The 27,789-nt window shown below is 37.3% G+C and overlaps 1 protein-coding gene across 1 annotated transcript in view; it reads left to right on the plus strand.

The window, feature by feature from the left end:
* Window positions 1–27,789, plus strand: part of LOC150099699 (solute carrier family 12 member 2-like) — a 497,862-nt gene that overhangs the window by 123,920 nt on the left and 346,153 nt on the right. The window contains exons 7-8 of the mRNA XM_090403480.1: window positions 16,040–16,164; window positions 17,844–18,038. Of these exons, the coding sequence (XP_090259606.1) occupies window positions 16,040–16,164; window positions 17,844–18,038 (320 nt within the window). The remainder of the gene's footprint in view (window positions 1–16,039; window positions 16,165–17,843; window positions 18,039–27,789) is intronic.

The raw sequence follows: 27,789 nt of genomic DNA on the forward strand, positions 1-27,789 counted from the left end.
TTAGTTTGAAAAGATTTAACTTAGCATGTCATTGAACTAATTGAAAGTGTATATTATGTCTTTAGATTCCAATAAATATGTTTTTTCTTTTATGCCTGTGTTATGAACCAAAACTACCACTCATTAAATTCGAACCATAGCGGGGGTGGGGGGGGGAGGAATTGAAAGAAAGGTATAACATGTTGTTATAGACGTCACGACTGCAAACCAGAATTTACTTAGTCATAGTAGAGCATTTAATTTATTCACCTAAGTGCACCAAAGGTCTGGAAATGATTCCCTGAATAAAAGTCCATTCTCTTCTAAGATATTGGCTGGCGCAGCGTTAAAAATTAAATTTGTCAATATCTGAAGAGGAGACGGTCCCAGACAGAAATTAGAGGATTCGTTTCTTATAGTAAGGAATAACCTTTAACAGTCAGGGTATGCATGTGAGTAAATTTAGAAATCGGCCAGAGATATAGGATTTATTTTCCTTATATAATGAACTCGTAAGAAGTGATATAGATACTAGAGTAAGGGAAATTTTGTAAATCATGCAGATAGAGTAAGGAGGTTTGTAGGAATAAGGGAAATAATATAAAATGGATAGATAAAGAAAAATGGAGGTGAGCCACACACCACGTGGCAGCAGTTATAACAATGGCTCACACACAGTCGGTAGAAATCTGATAAGAAAAGAATAGAATAAGATAGAAGAAGGTTTAGGTTAGAAAAGATTAAAATAAAAAGATGATTAAAATATAACGTTACATAGCTAAAAAATTCCCTAGGATTTTCTTTGGATCTTAGGGCCAATCTCTTCTCATATTCCAGTTTCGCTTTCCTTACCACACTAGTCACTCTTCTGGCCTGTGTCTTATATTCTTCATGCATCTTCTCTTCACCCGTCTCCTTATATCTCTTCCATAGCCTCTTTTTAGCATGCAATTCCTGTTTAATATTGTTTGTCATCCACTTTACTCCAAATTGTGTCCTCTTCTTCACTCGTGGTATACAACTTACCATTGCTGCCAACAAATATTCTTTTACAATTTCCCACGCACTAATGATATCTTCGCCTTCCAATTCCTCCCTCCATGAAACTTCCCGAAGTTGACGTCTAAGACTGTTATAATCACCTGCTTTATAATTCCACATAAGTTCCCGTCTCTTTGATACTCCTGCATGTCTATTCATTTTCCAAGTCAAAACCATATGGTCACTCTCTCCAACTGGTGGGAGAGATGTCAACTCAGTTATTATCAACTCTTCTGATGCTATAACCAAATCCAAAACTCTTGAACCTCTTGTTCCCTCTGTTACATGTTGCCTAAGACATTTGTCTCTCAAGAATTCTAGAAATTCCATTCCCCTATTGCTACATGCATCTTCCTCTCTCCAATTTATACTACTGTAGTTAAAATCTCCCATAACAATCATTCTTCTTGCACTTACCAAACTTAACTGTCTAAACATCTCCTGGTCCCCATCCTCTGTGCTCCTGGGTATGTAGCAACACTCCACTAAATATCCTGTCTTGCCCACCTCTACCTCACACCATATGCTCTCAAAATCATTTGTCTCACTGCCTTCCAAAGCCTTTACTCTTAGAGGACATAGGTCGTCACTTATCATAAGCAGTACCCCACCACCACGCTTCCTCTGTCAACCATGTCTCAGTGATCCCAATAATTTTTGGCCAGGCTGATGCTACCTGCACCACCAATTCCTCTCCCTTATTCCAGATACTCCTGGCATTAGTATAAAGCATATAAATGCCATTGTTTCTATACCCAGCATTATCCCTTCTAGACTCCACTGGGCTCAGTGTTACCTGATGTGGTCTCCCTTCTCTTAAGTATCCATTCCCACAAGAGGCCACCACCCCTGCTATCATCCTCCCTTGGACACACTGATTCATTCAGAACAGCAATCTCTCCAGATGCCTACGTCCTTCCTCATTCAAATGTAAGCGGTCTCTCGCATACAATTCCTCTCTGTCCTCTTCCGTACAGCCTCAAGCAAAAATCTCATATCTCTCACTGCCCGACTTACATTACCACTCAAGTCATTTGTTCCTACCATAACAATCATCTCATCCACCCTTTCACCTCTCTTAATTGTCATAGCCACCCTTTCTATTGTTCCACCCGGCAAACACTCCTCACGCATCCTATCTTGAACACCACGGATCATTGAGTCGCCATACATTATACCTCTTACCATTCCCTCTTTCCAATTATTTCCATTCTCTCCTCTTCTTTCATTCCCATAGGTCTCTCTCATTCCCCTCTCCTCTACTGCTATTCTCTCTTCTAGCATTCCCATACCTCTCTCTCCTACTACTGTTCCTATTCTCTCCTTTTCTAGCACTCCCATACATCTCTCTCATTCCCTCTCTCCTACTGTTTCCATTTTCTCCACTTCTAGCACTTCCATATCCCTCTCTCATTCCATCTCTCCTACTGTTTCCATCCTCTAGTCTTCTAGCATTCCCATACCTCCCTCTCATTCCATCTCTCCTACCATTTCCATTCTCTCCTCTTCTAGCACTTCCATATCTCTCTCATTCCCTCTCTTTTACTGTTTCCATTCTCTCCTCTTCTAGCACCCCCATACCTCTCGCTCATTCCCTCTCCTCTACTGTTTCCTTTCTCTTCTCTTCCAACACTCCCAAAATTCTCTCTCTCTCCCCTACTCCGATTCGGCTTGCATTTATCTCTTCCATTCTCCTAATCTTATCTTTCATACTTCTGCTCTCATTCACAAGACATTCCACCTCCTCTTTCAGCTCATCTATCTCCCTCAGTCACTCTTAATCTAAATTCACTTTCCCAAACAAAACCATCTCCTAAACTTTCACAGTCACTCACACCTGCCACACTATCAACAATTATTTTTTCATTCATATATATATATATTTTTCATTCTCTCCTATCACATTACTTGTTTTCCTACATTCATTTCCCGTTCCTGGAGAAACAAGGTCGGATATTGATATTTCTAATGCACTTATTTCCTCCCACTGCCTGCATTTTGTGCACATATGCTCTCCGCTCTCTTTCACAAGCCACATATCCAATTCCCGAGATGCATACATGCTGCAAGTACTGCATGCCACAAAGTCCCTTATGATATTGCATATAATAGAGTTCTTAAATGGCGGAGGACTTGGCGATATGCCACTTGTGACTGCAGCTGAATCCGCCATCATTTCTTACTGCCGAGTAGCGTAATCGTTAATAATTATTCAATTAATAAATTCCGTTAAATAAGTAAGAAAAAAAAATACAAACAATTACAAGCAAAACAAAATATTTAAGTACACTAAATATAATTAAATAAAATGAAATATAACTAAATACAGTAATGAAAACTTAGCTTCGTTTTGTCTTACACCATTATGCATTCGATTCCGACAGTAACCAAAATGGTAAAACTGATTGGTTCTGTTGGATGCTGGTTAGTTTTAAATTGAATGTTTTGCCTGTATTGATTAATTCTGCTTTCATAGCAAATAGTCTTTTTTTGCTGTAGCCACCATTCTTTGTTTTAATTCTTCTTATACTTCAGTTATTGATTTTTTTCAAGATTCTATCACTTTACTAAACTGCTCTTGATCTTTTCTTGCTAAAGTTTTCTTTGTTTTAAATTCTTTAATTTGCTAACATAGCTCAAATTAAGTTTGTTTAATTTTTAGCTATGTTAGCTCAAAAAAATATCCATTTTAGGATTCCTCTTTTTGCTTTATTCATCTCTTTTATTGTATAATCAAGTTCTATTGTAACTACAACTGCAGCAATGTACATCAGCTGATTTGTTTGTTTCTCCAGTTGTTTTTGTAGATTTTCTGTTCTTGGTAAATTTTCTGTTACCAAGTTGGTGTTGTTCAGTATTGCAGTATTGATTTAGGTGATCCTGCTGGTTATTATTTGGATTATCTGAATTCAAGAAATTTACCTGAAGTGTTTCTTCCATAGGTCTTTCAGCAGCCTCAAGTTCTTGTTGGGATTCCATGACAATCTGTCTTTGCAATTTTTCAAGTTCAGCATCACTGGAAACTTTGTTTCTTTATCTCCATTAGTACATTAATAAATCTCCATTGGTACATTAATCACTATTCAGTGACTCTTGCATTAGGAAATTTCTGTTTCCAAATTTCATACGTTTGCTTTTGGTATCCTCTTGATGCTGGATTTGATTCATAATAAACTTGCATAATCATCTTGTTTTCAGATAGAGTCCATTTCTTTTGTTTTAACTGTTCTTCTTCTTCTGCTTCTTCCAGTTGTATTCCACTTCTTTGCCCTGGTTGCCCAGCAAAAGAGTCTGAGCACTTTAGCGCATTTATCGCCTGATGCTTATGAGCTATAGCACCAAATGTAGTCCTTGTTTACCCAGATGATGACTGATCCAGTATGGATAACTTCTTTCTTCTATTCATCATTTAAAATGGGGGAGGGTAATGAGGTACACTTAGTATGGCTCCCCCCTGCTAAGGCCTGTCTGGCTTGTGAGGCCCTGCTGGAATATGCTACCAACATATCCCCTAGCATCATCAGAGTGCATAAGCCCCTCCACCACAAAAAGGTGGTGCTCCATGGAGAGTTTATTATTATTATTATATAGCAACTAGTTATGCCTCCTGCAGTGGTAGGCCTCCCACAATAATTCCTTGGACTTATTGTGGGAGGCCTACTCTGCTCACATGTTACCAACAGTACCTCTCATTAAATTTGTTCATAAATGTATTTAAGCACTTCACTAGCAACTTTATTTCATTCACTCACTCACCACTTATCAAGAGGCATTTGATAGGATTCCACAGTGAGTTATTATACCATTTCAGAGAGATTGGTATGCAAAATAGACCTGTGACATGGATATACGAGAGGGGCCAACTGAGATGTATCAGAGAATAATGTATGGAAGTTGCTGGTTACTAGAGGAGTATGAAAAGTGGTTTATCACAGGGTTCTGTACTTGAGTTCACTGTTGTTTAACTTATATATTAATGATATTGGAGTTGGTACAGATAGCAGCCTACAATTCTTTGTTGACAGTGAGTTAGGGAAGTCAATCAAGGATATCTGATACAGATTCCTTGCAGACTGATCTGAACAAACTGGTTCTGTGGGCAAATGACAGTCACTGTTATTTCATTGTTGCTAAGTGCAAGGTTATGCATCTTGTATCGAGGACATTGCAGGTAGAGTATTTTATTAATAATAATTTGTTACAAATGGTCAATGAAGCTTGAGATCTGGAGTAATGATGAGCAGAGAGTCAAAGTTTAGGGCCACACTGCTAAGGTGGTTGAGTCATCACATTGTATAATTGCAATGTTGAGGATACTTCCACTGTACAAGATTTTGATAAGATCATATCTTGAGTTCTCTGCTCAGATATGCTCACCTAGAGGCTGTTTTAGACTATATCAACCATATGGAGGTAAGTAATTCTTTCTTTCTTCCTGAAATTATTATATTATATTAACCATAATGAAATAATGACTTTGGTTCCTATTTGCAGGCACCACTATGTACTTATTACTTACATGAGACTTTATTTAACATAGGCTTTTCACATCAATGTCTAGAGCATCTTCAATGTGACTTTCAAATTAAATGCATACTTAGTTATGTAGTTATACTGGCCTATGTATTTGTCATGTTATTTCAGAGCTTTACAGAGAGCTATAGTATGCAACAGATACGAGACCCTTTGACACTTCTGCGCATGTCAAAAGAAGGAGAATACATTCCGATAATAGGGTAATCAAATCCGTATTGTGGGATGAGTGTTTATTATTACACATCAGAAAATTAACTTCTCTTTTATGATCATTGTAGTTTTTAAAGTGTAACTATTTTGCTTGTATAACAGTTGGAAAATTTTACGTATAAAGCACGTGATTTCGCATGTTGGTGACCAATTCATACATCGCCTTATTTCTTTCTCCCCTTCAACATGAATTGACTCTTCTTGGCAGTCTGCCAATGACAGCTCTCTCTTCTGTGGTTGGAGTATAATTTCTAATCATCATAACCACTATGGTAAAGTTTAGTTAAAGATGCTAAATAAATATGTTAACTAGATCAGATTCCTGAAAATATGTAGAGCAGTCCAGGTAATACTTGTTGCAGGAAAAAAAAAACTTTCAGTCTCTGAGAGCTCATCAAATTTATGAATGGGCTAGCAGTCTTTATTATTTATTTATCTTATGGCTCTACAAGGCCAAAAAATGCTTAGCTTTTCTAAATAAGGACATTTAATCTCTTGATGATAGTCTCAACTTTGTCCCGATCTGTTTGTTATCTGATTGATTTTGGCTTCCTAAAATCAATCAGATAACTGTGGATTGATTTTTGGGTAGCCAAGTGTTGTTTGCACCCTCTGTAGTTGGTGGGATGTGGTCTACCTGTTAGTGCATTTAATTAGCTCTGTTTTTGATTTTTTATAGGAAGCCATTGTGTGTTTTTCTTCCCATTTAGTGCAGTGGAAATTGTCCTTGCAGCAGCATTGTGAGTGACAGAATTTTTGACAATGGTGGCATTATCCACTTGATGCCTTCTGTCTTAATAGCCAGGTCAAAAGGTTTTTAGGTCATAGATTTCTTAGTACTGTTTGCTGATTTCCACTAGGACAAGAGGCACTGGTGTTTATCTACAAAGAGCACATGGCTAACTTTAACAGAGTTTAGCCCGTGGTTTTGGAGGTCTCTTGAGAGTTCCTCAGTGGTGACTGTGTAAAGCAAACATGTGATATTGGATCTATTGCATGTTTTTATCATTTAAAAGTATAGTATGTGGTAATCAGCTAATGTCCCTGTCTGTATTCGAACTCTCTACTCCCATCTGTGTTCTTGGTTTTCATGAAATTTATTTTATGGTTTTTGATGGCTGTGACTGCTTCCATTCATTGTTCCTTGGCTTGTAGGTTAATAGGAGGAACTTTTTCCTTATGTTGGTTGATTTCTGATACCATGGGGGGAGGGAGTTGCAGTTTCGTTTGATGTTGGTTCCTTGCATTATTTTTATCTTCTGACTTCACAGAACCTGTCTTGTTCCTTAGCTGCTTCCTGGGTTAAATATAAGCTACACTATTAGCACAAAGTCTGGAACTCTAATCTGCTGTTGATGACCAGAGTGGTTGTTGGCCTCTCAAGCTCAACCTGTAATTGATCGGACCATTTCATCATCATCATCATCATCATTATTATTATTATTTCCAACAAGCAAGTGTTGGAAGTTCATAGAGTGTACTGCAGTCACCAGCCAACGAAGAACAAAGGACGTCACCATTTTAAAAGTTGCACTATAGTCGCTAACGGGAAGAAAGGCTAAAGGTCACTGAGACAGCGAAGTTCAAGCAAAATGAGCTGTAACAAATGCAATAAGCCATTAAGTGATGAAGGGGACGGGCCGCATTGTTCTGGATGTAACAAAAAACAACACTTCCACTGTTCAGGGGTCTCAGAAAGCACGTGGAAAATAAAAGGATCCGTGAAACAGACTGAATGGCGATGTCAACAGTGCCGTGAGAAAACAAAGAACAGAGACCAGATACCATAGAAAAGCAACGACGCACATCAAGGTAAGCCGCTTCCGGATCCTAAAATTACAGATAACCTTGATTCATTTAAACTCATGGTAAAAGACTTATTAAATGCACACATGGAACAAATTAACAAAAAATTCGAGGAGTATGAACATTACATGCAGTTCAATAATGAGACCTCTGAAAAAATGTTAGGAACCGTGTGAGAAATAAAGACGAAATTAACAGTAGCGATAGAAACACAAGAAACATTCCAACGTGAAAATCAAGAATTGCGGAAAGAAGTAAACACACTCAAGTGTCAAATGGAACACATGCTACAAAAAGAAAGAAAAAAAGAACTTCAAATTGAGGGAATAACGAAAGAAAATACAGAAGACTTAAGCAACATAATGCAACTGATCGGCAGCAAAATTGGAATTCAAATCGCAACCACAGATATCACCTATATCAACCGAGGCCCACAAAAAAATAAAGGGAGACTGCCACCAATCATCGCTCATTTTACCAACAGAAATCTGAGAGACTCCATTCTTACAGCAAGCAAGAAAACAAGGCCAACAACAACGATCCTAACTGATAAGAAACTCCCAACACCAATCTATATAATGGAACACTGGACTCCATACTTCAAAAATCTTCTATACCAAGCAAGGAAGACAAAAACAGAGAAAAACTACAAGTTCCTGTGGACAAAGAATTCCCAGATATTTTTGAGAAAGAATGAAAACTCGAGTATACATAATTACAAGTGAATCCAACTTACACAGCCTACCAATATAAAACACTAACTTTTCACATCCTTAAGAATAAGATTAGAACTCATTTAAAAACTATATAATGGAGATCTCAAACATATCCAGTCAGACAACATGAACTTCAACGTCTTTGACGCTTTGAAGAAATGGTCAGACGACATTTCCACCAACACTAACTTCACTATCATACACACAAACATAAGAAGTATAAAAAAACACTGGCTTACATTGATAGCACAGCTCAATTATACCATGATAAACATAGATGCGCTAATACTGACCGAAGTTGCAATAAACGACACAGAAATTTATGCATACAACATAAATAATTATAAAACCTACAACTTCTGTAGACCAAACAAAAGAGGAGGTAGCATTGTGGCATTTATCAAAGAAAAATACAATGTGACAGAAAAACAAACTCACTTTGAACATGCGGAAACACTAATTTTGGAACTCACAAATAGCCACAATAGTATCAAATACACGATAAACACAATATACAGACCCCCAGATAATAATCCACTCAGTTTTCTTCATGAGTTAGAAACATGGCTAAGCGGCATCGAACCGTGTACAACACACAAGCTCATCCTAATAGAAGACATTAACATAAATACTCTTGAACACGTTTCTTCAACCACTAACACATATCTTGATATACTAAGTAAGTACAACATAAACCCTACCATTAACTCCCCAACAAGAGAAGAAATACTCAATAACTCGCTAACACAATCATGCATTGATCATATCAACATACAGGCTCCCATTCATACATATACATCATCAGTAATTAACGTAAAAATTGTGTATCACTACTTTGTCTCAACTTCGTTTTATTACGTTTCCTACCCCCCCTCCCACCACCACAAAAATAGACAAAACTTGATCATACTAAAGAGCATTGTCAATAACCAAGTAAAAAATACAGACTGGAATTCCCTACTTAAAATAAATGATCCTGTAACATTATACGAGAATCGGTACACAATAAATAACGGAAAAAACTCACGTAGAAAGATTATTTATTAGTATAATTTTCGCCTGTGTGTCACAGGCATCCTCAGTACATTAAGCTCAAAATTAAACACTAACTGACAATTCCAAAAAGCGCCACCTAAGTAGCTGGTGTAAGATAACTAAAAAGGTCAATAACTTTCCTAAAAAAAAAAAAAAAAAAAAAAAATTAATATAATAAAAAGTTAAGAAAGATTAGCTGATTTGTAAAGTACTATCTCCCATAAAGGGGACAGACGTAAGCCGTCGGATCTGTTTAAGTTAAGAGAATGAAGTAGAGTTTCACATGTTTCTTTATAAAGGCGTTCCATGAGAAACTGACTTTTGTGAAGAACTCTTGTCTTTCTCCAATGAACTCTGTGTCTAGTGAAGATGGCATGTTCAGAAAGTCCAGACTTTTCAGGTTTAAAGTATTCAATATAAGATTGGTGTTCTTCTAGCCGAATAGAGGCAGATCTTCCCGTTTGTCCGAAATAAGATAATCCACAAGAGCACGGAATCTGGTAGACACCTGATTATCTTATTTCGGACAAACGGGAAGATCTGCTTCTATTTGGCTAGAAGAACACCAATCTTATATTGAATACTTTAAACCTGAAAAGTCTGGACTTTCTGAACATGCCATCTTCACTAGACACAGAGTTCATTGGAGAAAGACAAGAGTTCTTCACAAAAGTCAGTTTCTCATGGAACGCCTTTATAAAGAAACATGTGAAACTCTACCTCATTCTCCTAACTTAAACAGATCCGGCGGCTTACGTCTGCCCCCTTTATGGGAGATAGTACTTTACAAATCAGCTAATCTTTCCTAACTTTTTATTATATTAATTTTTTTTTTTTTTTTTTAGGAAAGTTATTGACCTTTTTAGTTATCTTACACCAGCTACTTAGGTCGCGCTTTTTGGAATTGTCAGTTAGTGTTTAATTTTGAGGTTAATGTACTGAGGATGCCTGTGACACACAGGCGAAAATTATACTAATAAATAATCTTTCTACGTGAGTTTTTTCCGTTATTTATTGTGTACCGTTATGTCTACTCACGGTTTACCTCTTTTAAAACTTATTATATGAGAATTTTCAAATAAAGTTCACAGAAATATACAAAAAAGCAACAAAACCTACACAAACGAGGCGACAAACAGACAACAATCCATGGATAAATGACGACATACTAAATACTATTACTATAAAAGAAAATCTATGAAAAAATCTTAAAAAGTCACCCAGTAACATACATTTACAAACCTTATACAAAAACACAAGAAATAAACTAACAACAAAAATTCGTAGGGCAAAAAGACGCTGCTACTTCCAAAAATTCATGGAATATAATGACAACATTAAGCAAACATGGGCTACACTCAACGAATTAGTAACCTGAAAAAAGAAAACTTCAGCACAAGACTTTATTGCAAAAAGCTTCGGTCAGGACACAAACCAAGAGGAACTAGTAGACTCATTCAACCATGCTTTCACAAACAACATCACACAATTCAAAAAAAATTATTATCCAGGTCTCCATGGAGTCAAAAGACTCATCATGGGAGGTCGTTTTTAGGAAACACAAAGTTTATCATACCACTCCTTGAACCCATTGACCGTTTCTGCTCCAACTACTCTCTCAGGCAATGTATTCCAAGGTTCAACCACTCTCCACACAAAGAAACCACTCCTCATCCTCTTGTGCACAGCCTCCTTTTGTAACTTCCAGGGATGGCCCCTTGTCATCATTCCTTCCCACCGTTCCACCAAGTGAGAGAACTCTCCAATGTCTACCCTGTAACTGCCTCTCAACAGTTTAAAAGTTTCGATCATATCACCTCTCCTTCTTCTATTCACCAAACTCTGCATCCACATTCCCTCAGCCAATCCTCATAACCAAAATTGTACAGTCCTGAAATCATCTTTGTCAGCCGTCTTTGTACCCTTTCCACAGTTAATTTATCTCCTTCAAATCCTGGGGACCAAATCTGAGAACAATAGTCTAAGTGTGGTCTGATGAGAGACTTATACAACGGAATGATAACCCTTTTATCTCTGCAGGTCGGTGTCCTTCTCATAATTGCAGCAATCCTCTGTGTTACCCTCACCATCTTTGCAATATGTCCCCTAAATTTCAGGTTTCTATCAATCATCAACCCCAGATCTCTTGTCTCCCCTACTTCCTCCAATATAACTCTTCAAATAGAGTATACAGCACCTTACATTTTGCTGCATTAAACTGAAACCCCCATTCATTTGCCCATCTGTCTAGTTTATTGAAATCCTCTTGCAGGGCTGCCACATCTACACTATTACTAATAACCCTTCCCAGCTTCACATCATCCACAAACAACTTAATGTCCCCTTTCAGTCCATTGACAATATCATTGATATAAAGGTTGAACAATAGAGGTCCCAATACTGAGCCCTGTGGAACCCCATTTGTAACCTTCTGCTTCCTTGATATTGCCCCACCATACACAACTCTCTGATACCTATCAGTCAGCCAATCCTGAATCCATTTGACTAACCCGTATGTTAGTGAAATGAATTCATAAAGAATTAATTTGCAAAAAGTTATAAAAATTTCTGAATTGTGCAAATCCTGCTTTAGCTCTAGGCATTTGCACTGGGTCTTGCCCATTTAAAGTTCATAACGCAATCTTAAATTCTAAGTTAAGAGAAGAAATTTAAAAAAAAAAAAAAGAAAAAAGAAAGAAAGAAAAAAAAAGAAAAGTAAAATAGAATAAATCTACTAACTAGCTGGTCTCTTCTGTAGAAGCCTCGAACCCAGAGTCACAGTGAGTCACCCTTCTTCAGATTAATACTTCCCTGTGATCTCTTATTCAGCTTAGAATATTTATTCACTAATTTTTCCCTAAATGAAACATTAGACTTCCTCTATTACTCATTTTTTAGGAATGTTAGTCAAGTGAGTAATATTTATTATCCGACTAGTTTCACCGATTTTTGCTATTGGCATCTTCAGGGATACAATTGGTAAGCTATATGAAGATAACAGATTGTATGGCGTTCCTAAAATACATAAAGAAGGTACACCATTACGTCCAATAGTCGATGAACTCTATTCTCCAACTTATATTGATATACTAGCTAGTATATCAACTCTGAAGATGATATACTAGCTAATATATCATCTTCAGAGATAGGGATATTTTTTAATTTCTCAATAAAATGTTGTGAGTTTTTGATATAAGTATCTGAGTTGTGAATGTATTGTTGTAAAATTTTGGTTAAATATTTAGACAGTTGGTAAGTTGGAGAATAGATTCCATCAACTATTGGATGTAATGGTGTACCTTCTTTATGTATTTTAGGAACGCCATACAATCTTGGAGTCAACAGGTGCATGGATTTTAGCTTTGTTATTACAATAACGTTATCCCCAAAATTTCTTCATCTCAAACAACAACATTTTTAAACAAAAAAACTAATATTATTTACCACAAAACTTCATTTGCCCTTCTCCGAGAAAGAATTAGCCATATGAGATCCTTGCTCAGCCAGCTAGACTCTCAATGCTATGATTTGTTCACAGACATCTCTAATAACCTTGACGAAGATACATCGCAACTTTTAGATAATATGATTTACAACAGTTATGCTAAAACCTTCAGTTACAGCAAAAAGACGCAAATTGAAAAATTCAACCTGCTATATGATAATCACATTAACTCTAAACCGTCTCTACCAGATAACCAAGTTATAGTGAACCAATCTAATCACATTTTAACAAAACCTGAGATCTCAATTCTCAAAAAAGGATTCAATTTCTCCTTAAAACCTACTGCTATTCCTAAAATAGATTTCATCTGCAACTTAGAAAAAGTCATCTCTTTGCTACCACATCCAATAGCTAATGACCTACGATTAAAAAGCAGCATAATCCTCTCTGCTCTGTCAAGATCTCCTAACACCAACTCTAACCAAATGGAAAGAAGAACACTACTCATATTAAAGAATAATAAAGACATCATCATACTTAAAGCAGACCAAGGCAATAATACTGTTATCTTAAATATAAAAGATTATGAAGAGAAAATTAACAGTCTATTATCAGACACGTCTGTCTATGATGTTCTCAGTACAGATCCTACGCAAAAGAACCATAATGACACCAACAAACTATTACGTGGAATGACTAACTGGCCTATAGATTTAATAAGAAAGCTAAAATCCATGCACCCGTTGACTCCAAGATTGTATGGCGTCCCTAAAACACATTAAGAAGGTATACCATTACTTCCAATAGTTGATGGAATCTATTCTCCAACTTACCAACTGTCTAAATATCTAGCCAAAATTTTACAACAACACATTCACAACTCAGATACTTATATCAAAAACACAACATTTTATTGAGAAATTAAAAAACATCCCTATCTCTGAAGATGATATACTAGCTAGCCTTGATGTCACATTTCTGTTTACAAACATCCAGTTGTGGAAGTCATCAACAACTTGTTCCCAAAAAACATCACTAAGTTGTTCAATCATTGTTTAACTTCGAACTATTTTGTTTGGCAAAAAAACATCTACAAACAACTTACCGGATTAGCCATGGGTAGCCCCCCCCCCCTCTCTCCTTCTCATGCTGACGTATTCATGGAAGACCTAGAAGTTAAAATCTTATCTCAAATTACCCCAAAACCTACAACTTGGTACAGATACGTAGATGACATCTTTATCATTTGGAATCATAAGAAAGAAGAACTAACGGAATATCTCAACAAAACAAATTGTTTCCACCATACTATCAAATTCACATTAGAAATTGAAAAAGATGAAAACTTCCATTCCTAGACATCCTAATAAAGAAACAAACCAATAACAGTATCACCCTGTCTGTGTATAGAAAACTTACGAATACTGGACGTTACCTCCATTTCAACTCATCACATCATATATCCCAGAAATTTAGCATTATCCATATGCTTAAGAAAAGAGCTATACAGTATACCACAAACCAAGAAGAATTAACTACAATATCCAGAGAGCCATCCTTAAATCGTTATTCTAAAAGACTCATCAACAAGATTCTCTTTTTAGATATACCATAAAGACAACGTGATGACACCCAATACATCAGCACTGTAACTATTCCATTTGTTAGCGCCATTTCCGAAAACTTGGCTATCCTTCTAAAACCACACAATATTAGAGTAACATTCAAGCCAGTCAACACTATTCGGAAATTTTTAAGATCACCGAAAGACCCTCATCCATTCTACAAGTACTCTGGAGTATACAATATATCTTGTTCCTGTGGTGTTAGTTACATTGGTCAGACCTCTAGAAGCTTCGAAACGAGACAGAAGGAGCACATAGGCTATGTTAGAAATAACAGACAAGATATTTCAGGCCTTTCTTCCAACTTTGCCACTACCAACCATCTTATTGAGTGGGATAAGAGTCATATGCCCTATATAGAAGAGAACTACCATTCCAGAACCTCCAAGGAAGCTGCTATAGCCACCCGTTCAACAGGAAACCTAAATAAGAATCAAGATCTAATCCTACCTGATTTGGAAAACTTTAATTAGATCACTAAACACTAAAGAAATGAACTTTCACGCCAATTACATTATGTCTCTCAACCAATAAATCATGTACCTGCGACACGCATATTGTCTCATGCACAGTACTAATTTTGTATGAATTAGAACTGTCAGTTAAAACCTGGTCTGTTACCTTCATATTGCTTACCAATTGTATCCCTGACAATGCCGATAGCAAAAATCGGTGAAACTAGTCGGATAATAAATATTACTCACTTGACTAACATTCCTAAAAAATGAGTTATAGTTTCTAATACAAGTAGTCAAAAAACAAGTCACATTAGACTTCCTCTTTGACTTTTTCATTCACTCTGACTACTTCACTGCCATTACATTAAAAAAATATGCATAATTAAAAACGAAAAACAGCGTTTTTATGGGTGAGACAGAGTGTTTCGGGTTTTTGCCAGCCTTAGGCATTGTCTCAGTTGCTTTGTGGGTTTACGACAGTCCTTCACTTTGGTGATAGTATATGGCTTACCTGCTGTTGAGCATTTCACCCCCCTCCTCCCATCTCCAGCACTTAGTTTTTGTGAAATTTATTTTATGGTTTTTGATGACTGTGGCTGTTCCATTCATTGTTCCTTGGCTCATAGGTTAATAGGAGGAACTTTTTCCTTATGTTGGTTGGTTTCTGCTCCCATGGGGGGGGGGCGAGTTGCAGTTTCATTTGATGTTGGTTCCTTGCATTATTTTTATCTTCTGACTTCACAAAACCTGTCTTGTTCCTTAGCTGTTTCCTAGGTTAAATATAAGCCACATTGTTAGCACAAAGTCTGGAAAAACACAGCATAGTTAATTATTATTAACTATGCTGTGTTTTATTAAAATTGTCTTTCTTCTAGATGTGTCACTGTATCCTTAAAAACATTAAACCAACCTGAAATACACTTTTTTCCCCCAGTGGCATTACATTTCCTTTAGTATTCAAGAACTAGATAATTTGGAAGGTTCACATTGTTGTCATTCTAGATGGATTTGTATTTTGTGGATGCTTTAAATACTAATAACAACAACAATACACCTCATATCTGGAATATAAAATAAGGGTGACCTGAATTTGAAGTAATAATGCAATGTTTTTTTAATTTGTTTTTAGATAAGAGAGTAGAAATTTAGGATTTATAAAAGTATCTGTTTATGAATATTTTCTTTAAGGGGATGTTGGCATGGAAAACCTGCTTCCAGACTTTAGAAATGAACAGTTTTTTTCAGTATTTGCAGTTTTCTTTCCTTCTGTAACAGGAATTTTAGCAGGGGCAAACATATCAGGAGATTTAAAGGTAAGTGTACTTTGCTTAAAATGAAAATAATTATTATTAACTGCACAAAAAATACATAAGCAGCACTTATTAGATTTACTTTGTCTTTTCATCTACAAAATATTTATTCATAGTTGACAAATTCCTCCCTTTCTCAACTGACATCGAGAACAAGAAACCGAGACGACTGGAGGAGGCTAGCAAAGAGTATCACCTACCAGCCATGAATGACCCAACGGTTCATTTAGGACTATGGGAGAAGAAGAAGAAAACCCTGAGTGCAGGGGCGTGCTGGCCATATGTGCAATGTGTGCGATGCAACGCAGGCACCAGGATAGTAAAGGCACCAAAGAGGAGGAAATACTTAAAAAAACGTTTTTATAAAATGATTTTTTTATTGGAGGAGGGGGAATAGGGGTGCCAAATAAAGTTTTGCACACAGGCACTGGACACTAGTTGTGCACCCCTGCCTGAGTGGATGGATTGGAATTTTTGCAAAAATTTGTCAAACCATCTCAGTTTTTGTTTTATTTGGATCTGTAGAGACAGAATATTTTGAATTTATATGTAGCAATAACTCGACTTTGGTTGGAGTTTAATATAATGTGGTATTTATCAAGTCACAGTAATTTGTTTGTGGTAGCAAATTTAAATAGAGACCCTAAATATCAAACCTCATTAAATTCCATCCAGCCAATATGCAGTTATACAGTTTGAATTATTTTGCCTACAAAAATGATCTGGTTGAAACCAAAATTGAACAACTTGAAAATATTTTAGTGTAAATTTGAAACCCCATATTTTATTAAATTCTATCTAGCCAGAGCACTGATATTGCTTATGACAGTCAGTGGAATGGATGAAATGAATCTAGTAGGTATTTATGAACATTCTGAAACACACCTAATAATGGCTTAGCATTTTATAAACCACACTATACCTTTCACTTGCTAATAAGGTTTTTGCAGAATTACCACCATTTGATAGATTTTTTTAGGTATTCACTTTTTGAATAACCTAAATTTGTCACAGACATTATGAGACTTGTTGCAGAAATGATGGAAATATCAGTGATCTAAAATTCAAATCTGAAAACTTTTAAACTGGATTGTATAAACAGTTATAAGAGCTTGTTAACCCAATGTGCATGCGGTCATATGCATACATATTAGCATAGTAAGTTTTAATCTTAGGTTCCCAACTGGATGATGAAAAAGATGATGAAGAAAAGGTTTATGAGAGCATTGTATCTGATTATATGATCAGAAGACCCGTCCATAACTAAGGTGGCTACACTGCCTCCAGTTGGGGAAAGTGATCACATGGTCTTCACATGGGAGGTAGCAAAACATGTGGAAATTCCAGAATGGTTGAATGGCTTGCAGAATGGTTGAATGAACAAGTGTAATGATCACAGAGGTGGTTTTTGTGAGCTTTGTTAGTGAATGAGTTTAAGAAGACATATAACAGCCATTGAGTGAATAATGGTTTGTCTGGATCTCTAATGATTACGTATCAGATTCCATGGAAATGCCAGATTAATAAAGATAATATGTATGTGCATAGCTTAGAGAATATTATATATTATAATATGTTCTTTCTTTGCCACTGATTAAAAATTTAGTCTTAGCAATATATTTTCACTCTAGTACTATAAATGAATATATTTAATAGTCTGTTTTGCTAATTATTTTTTATAGGATCCTTCAAGTGCTATTCCAAAAGGAACCTTCTTGTCTATTCTTGTATCATCTGTTACATATGTAGTAATAATCATATGGTTAGGATTTACCTTAGTTCGAGATGCTACTGGAAATATTGCTGATTTGGCCAATGGAACATTTAAGGACTGTATTAATCATACTTGCCCATATGGAATGATGAATTACATACAGGTTAGTTGTTTATAAATCAATATATGCTTTCTCTCTCTCATGATATGCATGGATACAAACACTTAAATGAAAATTATTATATATTTCCAAATATTTCACGATAATTAACAGAGCTTTTGAGGGACAACTACCTCAGACAGTATGTAACAGATGGCACACTAGGATTGAGGGTCTTAGATTTGATCACATCATCAGAAGATGCAATTATAAATGAGATGTCAAACCACCCTCCAGTTGGTGAGAGCAACCATAAAGTGGGTGGTTGCCAGCAGTGTGAGGACCTCTGTGAGAAAAGATTATATGTAGAACTACAAGACTGGTGATTATGAGGAACTCAGGAGACAGCTTGCAGGTGTAGCATGGAATGAGCCTTTAGTTGGAAAAGAGATCAATGAAGCTTGGGGGATATTCAAGAACTATCTAGTAGAAGCAATGGCTAAATGTATTCCAGGGGGTCAGAAGGTTAAATAAGGTAGATGTAAAATGGAAGAATGAGGACATTAAGCATATGATGCAGAGAAAAAAAGGCAGTATGGAGGAAGCATAAGAGAAGTGGTAATAACCAATTCCACGAGGATTACAAAGACCAGGCAAGGAGGGCGACTTGGTTGGTAAGTGTAGCAAAAGTGAAATATGAGCAGCAGTTAACTAATGAAGCCAAAAAAATCCCAGGGAGTTCTTTTGATATGTAGCCAGCAAAAAAAAAAAAAAAAAAAGAATGATTATGGAAGGATGACATTGATTGGAGAAAATGGTATAAGGACAACTGCTGCAGAAGATATAGTGGAGATATTTCATAAGCAATTCATAAAGGTCTTTCATTCTTGTGAATGTGACAGCATGGAGAGATTGAGAGCAGTTGATGATGGGGAGGAGAGACTGACTGTAAGTGACCAAGAGGTGTATGGGGAATTGAGCAAACTTCATGTTAATAAGGCTGTGGCACTTGATTGTATATCACCACGTATTCTGAAGGAATGTGTCAAGATAACTAATAATTAAGGAATTGACAGCGTACACTAGAAATATAAATTAAATAAACTTTAATATATACTTTCCGATATTTTGGCAAATGTCATGTTGCCATCTTCTTGGGAACTTATTACAAAGACAAGTGCACACAAGTACTACATAACAGCAAATGAGAACAGAAGCTAGGAAGTTAACATTTTCCTAAAGTCCTGATGGTGCCCCTTGGCAGGCTATATTGGTAGTTCTTGGCCTTTGGGCTGAAGTTCTTCTGATAAATGTTTCCCAAATTTGGGGCAGTCTCATGCATCCAAATTTGTTGAGGTTTGGCATGTTCCTAAGGGCTGAGGCTGATTCCATGAATAGTCCTTCATAGTTGAACTTGCTGCGGTGTATTACTGTGGCTTTCTTCCATCTTATTCTGTGGAGAGCATCCAGAGCGTGGTCTGCAAGCCCAGAGTGGCTGTACTTGTGGAATCAGATGTAATCCTTGTGTTCTGAGATTCTGATATTTGCTGTCCTGCCTGTTTGGCCAAAGTAGGACAGTTTACAGCTGCAAGGGACCTGGTATACACCAGGTAGGTCTAGGGGAAGTGGTTGGTCTTTAGTGGAGCGGATAAGGGATGCCAATTTTCTATGTGGTCTGTAACAGGTGGTCAAGTCATGTTTTTTTAAGATTTTGTTGATTTTTTCCGAGGTGTCTCAGATGTAGGGAATGGTGATGGATCTAGAGTAATCTTTTTTGTGAAGGGGAGGGGGGTGGTGGGTTGTGGATAACTGGGTTAAGAATTTTTGGATTCTTTTGGGGGAAGTAGCCATTGGCTAAGAAAGTGTCATGAATGTGATTTAGTTCAGTAGTTAGGGCTTGCTCATTAGAACAGATTATTTTTGCCCTGTTGAATAGTGTCTTAATAACTCCATATTGTTGTGAGGGGGGGGAGTGATGGGATTGTTGGTGAATGTATCTACCTGTATGGGTGGGTTTTCTATAAACTGAGAAAACCAAGGTTCCATCAGGTTGGCGGGTGACTAGTGTGTCTAGGAAGGGGAGGTTATTGTTTGCCTCTTTTTCCAGGGTGAACTTGATTCTAGGGTGTTGGTTGTTTAAGTGTGTTAGGAAGGAGAGGAGTGAATCTGGACCATGTGGCCAAATAGCGAACACATCATCAACGTAGCAAAGCCATACGGTAGGTTTTTGTGGGGCTGAGTTTAAGGTTTTCTCTTCAAAAGTCTCCATAAAGAAATTAGCCAAGGGTGGGGAAAGTGGTGAACCCATGACTGTCCCCTCTATTTGTTTGTAGAATTTTTCCTGCCAAACGAAATAGCGTGAGTTCATTGTAAACTGAAATAGGGCTGAGATATCGGGAGGAAGTTTAGCTTGGATTAGCTCTAAGGTTTCTTTGAGGGAGACATTCGTGAATAAGGAGGAGACGTCAAAACTGACCATTATGTCATTATGTTGGAGTGTAAGGTTTTCTATACTGGCTTTGAAGTGGGCTGAGTTTTTTATGTGTGATGGTGTGTTGCCAGTATAGTGTGAGAGCGCTTTGGCTAAATGCTTGGCTAGTTTGTAAGTGGGGGAATCAATGCCATCCACTATGGGACGTAATGGCACATTATCTTTATGTATTTTTTGGAGCCCATATATGTGGGGGGGGGGGTCTAGAGTTATAGGATTTCAGTCTGTTGGTAATCTCCACAGGCCAAGAAGTAACCTTCTTAAGGAGCCTATGGAGTTTTCTAATTTGAGAGTTGGTGGGATTATATTCAATAGGGAGGTAAATGAATCGATCTAATAGTAAGGCCTTGAGCTTACCTGTGTAGTCATTAAGATTGAGTACCACAGTGGCGTTCCCCTTATCTGCTTTGGTGATCACTATTTCTTTGTTTCTTTTCAATTCTTGTAGTGACTTGTATTCACTAATGGATAAGTTGGATTTCGGAGGTTTTGCTTTTGTGAGACCACAGGCTACATCCAATCTGATATCGTTGACGATGTGGTTTGGGAGGTGGCGAATCCCGCGTTCAATTTGGATCATTATACCAGTATAGAAAACCTCACACTCCAACATAATGACATAATGGTCAGTTTTGACGTCTCCTCCTTATTCACGAATCTCTCCCTCAAAGAAACCTTAGAGCTAATCCAAGCTAAACTTCCTCCCGATATCTCAGCCCTATTTCAGTTTACAATGAACTCACGCTATTTCGTTTGGCAGGAAAAATTCTACAAACAAATAGAGGGGACAGCCATGGGTTCACCACATTCCCCACCCTTGGCTAACTTCTTTATGGAGACTTTTGAAGAGAAAGCGTTAAACTCAGCCCCACAAAAACCTACCGTATGGCTTTGCTACGTTGATGATGTGTTCGCTATTTGGCCACATGGTCCAGATTCACTCCTCTCCTTCCTAACACACTTAAACAACCAACACCCTAGAATCAAGTTCACCCTGGAAAAAGAGGCAAACAATAACCTCCCCTTCCTAGACACACTAGTCACCCGCCAACCTGATGGAACCTTGGTTTTCTCAGTTTATAGAAAACCCACCCATACAGGTAGATACATTCACCAACAATCCCATCACTCCCCCCCCTCACAACAATATGGAGTTATTAAGACACTATTCAACAGGGCAAAAATAATCTGTTCTAATGAGCAAGCCCTAACTACTGAACTAAATCACATTTGTGACACTTTCTTAGCCAATGGCTACCCCCCCAAAAGAATCCAAAAATACATAACCCAGGTAACCTTAAGTATTATTGTTAATACTTAACATCCATTAATACTTAATCCACAACCCACCACCCTCCTCCCCTTCACAAAAAAGATTACTCTAGATCCATCACCATTCCCTACACCGCAGCAAGTTCAACTATGAAAGACTATTCATGGAATCAGCCTCAGCCCTTAGGAACATGCCAAACCTCAACAAATTTGGATGCATGAGACTGCCCCAAATTTGGGAAACATTTATCAGCAGAACTTCAGCCCAAAGGCTAAGAACTACCAATATAGCCCGCCAGGGGGGCACCATCAGGACTTTAGGAAAACGTTAACTTCCTAGCTTCTGTTCTCATTTGCTGTTATGTAGTACTTGTGTGCACTTGTCTTTGTAATAAGTTCCCAAGAAGATGGCAACGTGATGTTTGCCGAAATATCGGAAAGTATATATTAAAGTTTATTTAATTTATATTTCTAGTGTACGCTGTCAATTCCTTAATTATTAGTTATCATGTATAACCAGCGTATAAGCCTCTCAAGAAGAAGAATGTGTCAAGGAGTTGAGATCTGCCTTGACATATTGTTTTTAATATGAGTCTTGCACTGGGTCGAGTTCCAGATGAGGTCAAGATTGTGCTGCTTCTTAAGGGAGGTGATAGAACTCAAGCATGAAATTATAGGCTTATTTGTGTGTCAGGTGTCATGGTTAAAGTGTTGCAGAAGCTGGTGAGAACTAGGATACAGAATTGGATTGACAACAAAGGTATTATCTTTGATGGACAGCATGGATTTGTTAAAGGGAGGTCATGTTTTAGTAATCTACATCACCTTGTTATAATAAGATGATGGCTTTCTTGGACAAAGGAGAGAGATACACAGTAGTGTACTTAGATTTTGGAAAGGCTTTTGATAGATTACCACCTGATCAGTTGATAGTTAAACTAGAGCAGATGGGGTTGGATATTAGATTAGCATCGGATCAGAGACTGGCTATCTGATATTAATCGGAAAGTTGTGTATGGGGGAACAGTATCCTGGAAGAGGAAAGTTACTAGTGGTGTGCCATTTTCGGGCTGTAGTTTTTTAACTTGTATGTTAATGATGTTGGCAAAGATTTGGATGGGGATATTCAGTTGTTTGCAGATGATGCAAAGTTGGGATTAACTAATAAGAGTAGAGAAGATGTTGTGGCCTTACAGGAAGACTTGAATAAATTGAGTGAATGGGAATGGGGAGGTGAGTTCAATATTGCAAAATGTAAGGTTTTAAAATTTGGGAAACAAAGATGGGATGCAGAATTTATGCTTGGTGGGGATATATTGTTGGAGGTGGAGGAAATAAGAGATCCTGAGGTTATAGTGGATAAGGATTTGAAATTTAGGGGACACATTGCCAAAATTACAAGGACCACACAAAGACTTCTGGGAAGGATGTGGGGGGGGGACAGTGACTTGTAGAAGTAAGGAGATTGTTGTTCCATTGTATATAGCGTATATAGCTTTGATTAGGTCACACATGGACTACTGTACAGAGATTTGGTTACCTGGTTTTCAAAAGGACAAAGAGATGTTGGAAAGGGGGTCCAGAGGCAACTTACTAAGGTAGTTTCTGATCTTTGGAAAGTCGAATATGAGGAATGGTTGAGAAGATGCAATTTACAGTCTGATGGACAGGAGGAAGAGGGGTAATATGATAGAGACCTACATGTTTATAGTAAGCAGTTGTTGTGGGATCAATGTTGGAGAGGTTTTACAGAAAACAGTGGGAGATCAGGGAGAGAACCAGAGGTCATCCCTGGAAGCTGTATAAGGAGGGTGTGAGCAGAGGAGTGAAAGAAGGTTTTTTTGCATGCAGAGTTGTGAATGATTGGAATGCTTTGCCTGACAGTGTCTGCAGAGAATTGAGTATGTTTAAGGCATAGTATGATGACCCATGTGTATGACAAAAGGACCTCCTAGATGAATCTTTGACTCCATGGGGTCTTGGGATAATAATAATAATAATAATACAGGCCCCAAGAACAAGGGATTCTGTAAACTCCAGGATAAGAGAGAGGATGATATTTTCCTTTGGAGAGATGAGGGAAGGTATTTAGTTTATGAACTGGATGGAAAGAGACTTGTAGGTCAATCTGGCGAAGAAGTCTTGAAATTTTCTCTCATAGTCCTTTAACATATGAAACAGAAATTCTAGAAACTTTTTTCTCGAGCATAAGTAAGATGAAGTCCATAATTATTAATTATTTTATCAATTGTTTTTGCATAATAACCATTAGAGATGAAGGTAGATTTAACCTCACCATAAATCTGAACCATAGATTTAACCACACCATATTTCTGACAGGGGTGATGATATGTAGCAGCATTAATGTGTTTGCCTGTATGAGTTGGTTTTCTGTATATATTTAACTGTAGATTGCCATTAAGTTGATTCAGAATGAGAACATTCAGAAAAGGAAGACAGTTGTTATTTTCTCTTTTAAGTGTTAAATTTAATTCTTGGGTTTAGTGAATTAATTTTCTACTGAATCGATTTAACCACACCATAGTTCTGACTGGGGGGAATGATATTATTATTATTAAGGGCGACTCCAGGGAGTCCTTAGACTCATCGAGGGAGGCCCTAAACATCATGTCCACACAACTATATGACATTCTCACAGTATCTATCATATCTTGCCTTGAACTCACTCACCGTCATAGCACCCACAACAGACTCTGCAGCTTATTTCACTCATTTACCATTCTAAAAGTAAAGAACCCAGCTCTAACACCCCTGCTAACCACACTCTTGCCCAGCTTCCATAGGTGTCCCCTAGTTCTCCCACCACCAGTCCTGATTTCAAAAATATCCTCTGAATTAATCCTATAGAAACCCTTTAGCAATTTGAATGTCTCAATCATATCTTCCCTTTTCCGCCTATCAACTAATTTCTGCAACCCACAAATCTTCAACCTGTTCTCATAAACTTCATTCTATAGATCCGCTATCATCTTAGTCACTCGCCTTTGGATCCTCTCCACCTCCTCCCCATCAAGATGGAACCTAGGTGACCAAATTTGGGCACAGTAGTCGAGATGAGGTCTTATCAAGGCTCAGTACAGAGGTACAATAACTTGCTTGTCTCTGCTCATCAAGGTATTTTTCAACAATCAAGTGAGTTGATGAGCTGATTTAGCTACTTTTGCAATGTGCCCCCTAAACTTCATCTCCCTATTCATCAACACTTCCAAGTCCCTGGCCTCATCAATCTCCTGGAGTACAGTTCCACCAATGTGGTATACTGCTGCTAATCTTTTCACCCCCAAAATGCATAACCTTACATTTTGGCACATTAAATTGACATCAATTCTCCTTAGCCCAGAACTCCAATCTATCCAAGTCATCCTGCAAGATTTTGACATCTTCTGCATTCAGTATTGCCTACCCAACTTTGCATCATCAGCGAACAAATGAACTGTTCCTCTTAGATCCTTCCCTATATCGTTAATGAACAAATTAAACAGCAGTGGTCCAAGAACAGAACCCTGCGGCACACCACTAGTTGCAGGCCATCTTTTGGACTCTACTCCTGAATAAACTACTCTTTGATATCTCTCCATCAACCACCCACCTATCCATCTCACCAACCCTATATCCATTCCCATATGTTGTAATTTATGGATTAAAATTCCATGTGGTATCCTGTCAAATGCCTTTGCCAGGTCCAGCAGTATCACTGTAAACCCATTACCCTTATCCAGTTCAGCCGTCACCTTGTTATAAAACTTGAGCAAGTTACTGAGGCATGATCTACCCTTCACAAAGCCATGCTGTCCCCTGCACAGTATCTCATTTTCATCAATCCATTCCTGTATTTTTCCCTTGACTACTTTCTCCAAGACCTTGACAACGACTTCTGATATGCTGATCGGTCGGTAATTTGCAACCGTAGTCTTGGATCCTCCTTTATGCAGTGGAACTATTTTCCTCTCTTTCCACACCTTCGGGACTAAACCAGACCCGAGACTCAGATTAAACAACATGGTCAAGGGCACTGATAATTCTTTAGCCGCTTCATGCAAGACCCGTGACGGTATACCATCCAATCCCACAGATGTATTCACATTAAGGTTCTGTAATAGACTACTCACCTCCACTTCATTCATCACAATTCCTGTATAAACTAATGGTTCCTTCATTTTTTCAATGTCACCACCTGGATGCTGTATGAGTTGATTTTCTGTATACATTTAACTGTAGATTACCATTAAGTTGATTCAGAATGAGAACATCCAGAAAATGAAGACAGTTGTTATCTTCTCTTGTAAGTGTTAAATTTAATTCTTGGGTTTACTGAATTAATTTTCTCAAGAGATTCATGGAAACTGGACAAGGAATAGTTCCATTCAGCATAAACATCATCTACATATCTCTACCAAATGGATGGCTTAAGTGAAAAAATGTTGTGAATTTGTTGTTCAAAATGTTCCATAAAATAATTGGCTAGAGTAGGGGGAAATGGTAGACTCAAGGCTGTTTTCCTTCTATCTGCTTATATTTCCTTCTATATACTGAGTTTTGGTGGCATTTAAGTCGACAAGGTTGTCCTTGCCCCGTTGGGATATACAGGGCCTGCGGAAGCAAGCATGCGGGTGCTGCCATGAATGGGGCGCCACCGCCGGGGCACGGTTCATAATTTAATTTTTAAGAAACAAAATTTTTATCATAAAAACAAAAAATTCTTAGAAGGATCAATATTAAAATAAATAAGGCCAGATACACTGAATAAAAATTTAAAAAAATTGCATATTGCTGCCTTTTTTTTCAGCTGGCTGTTTACAATTTTGCAGCAAGAGCTAAACTTGCCTGCAGAATGTTGTGTGTACTGCAGTCTATCTAAATTGAAATGGTGAACGGTTTTTATATGCAGAAACCAATTTTCATACAAAACATTTGTTGCTAGTTAGCCAGTCATACGGTACGCATCTCAGTAGGCTACTGACAGCAGTGCAGTGTGGACTATTATTTCATCTCTGTGTAGTGTTGTGTAATAATTTCTTGTGGGTATAAAATAGAAATGGAATCAAAAATTAAAAAAAGTTATCCGGTGCACAAAATCGTAAGTGCCATCATGCTGCGAAAGAAGCAGTTCTTAAGAAACAAACTGGGGGCTCTTAATAAATTTGTTAAAATATTAAAATATTCTGATGCAGATTGTAACCAACTCGATACACAGAAATCAGAGTTGAAGAACCGTGCATATCATCCAGTTTGCATGAAAGTACTATTGCAACTATTGAGCAAGATAACAAAACGCATGATTTAAGTGAAAAACAGATAGGAGAAGATTTAGTTCTAGTTGACCACGAAACTAACACATTCTTAGTCTCTGTAAATTTAGAAGATCCAGGTGAATGGGGAAATATTGAACAAATATTTCCCCATTCACCTGGAGAAAAACATAACAAAACAGTAAAACAGAACAAATGATCATTATTATTCACTTTGTTTCCTGTGAAAATGGAATTGTCAAGATCAGGAAAAACTTTAGGTTTTGCAGATATATCAGATTCCATAGGACGTGGTTTATGTGCAACAATAATGGAACAACTGGAAAAATGGAACATCCCCATTGAAGACATGCAAGGTCAAGGGTATGACAATGCGGCAAATATGAAAAATTACGAGTTGGTTTAATTGAAATGGGGCCTGTTTAAAAGAAAAATATAATATATCCAGAGATACATATGGTCGTAAATTTGGCGACACGTATTATAATAGAAAAATGGAAAACGGGGAGCTCGTGTCAAGAAGATGGCTCATTTATTCCGAAACTTTAAATTCTGTTTTTTGCTTTTGTTGCAAACTTTTTGCACCTACTGAATCAAGTAGTCTTGTAGAAGGTTATAACGATTGGAGAAATCTAAGTACAACTTTGCATAGACATGAGACTAGTTTAACTCACATGAAATATTTCTTAAAATGAAGGAACTTGATAAAAATTTAAAAAACAAAACTACTATTGATTGCCAGACTCAAAGCATGTATGAAATGGAAAAGAAACATTGGATG

Source organism: Typopeltis vanoorti, chromosome 14 (genome assembly GCF_054136105.1).
Source record: "Typopeltis vanoorti isolate ZY-2024b chromosome 14, IOZ_Tvanoo_1.0, whole genome shotgun sequence".
Classification (NCBI taxonomy): domain Eukaryota; kingdom Metazoa; phylum Arthropoda; class Arachnida; order Uropygi; family Thelyphonidae; genus Typopeltis; species Typopeltis vanoorti.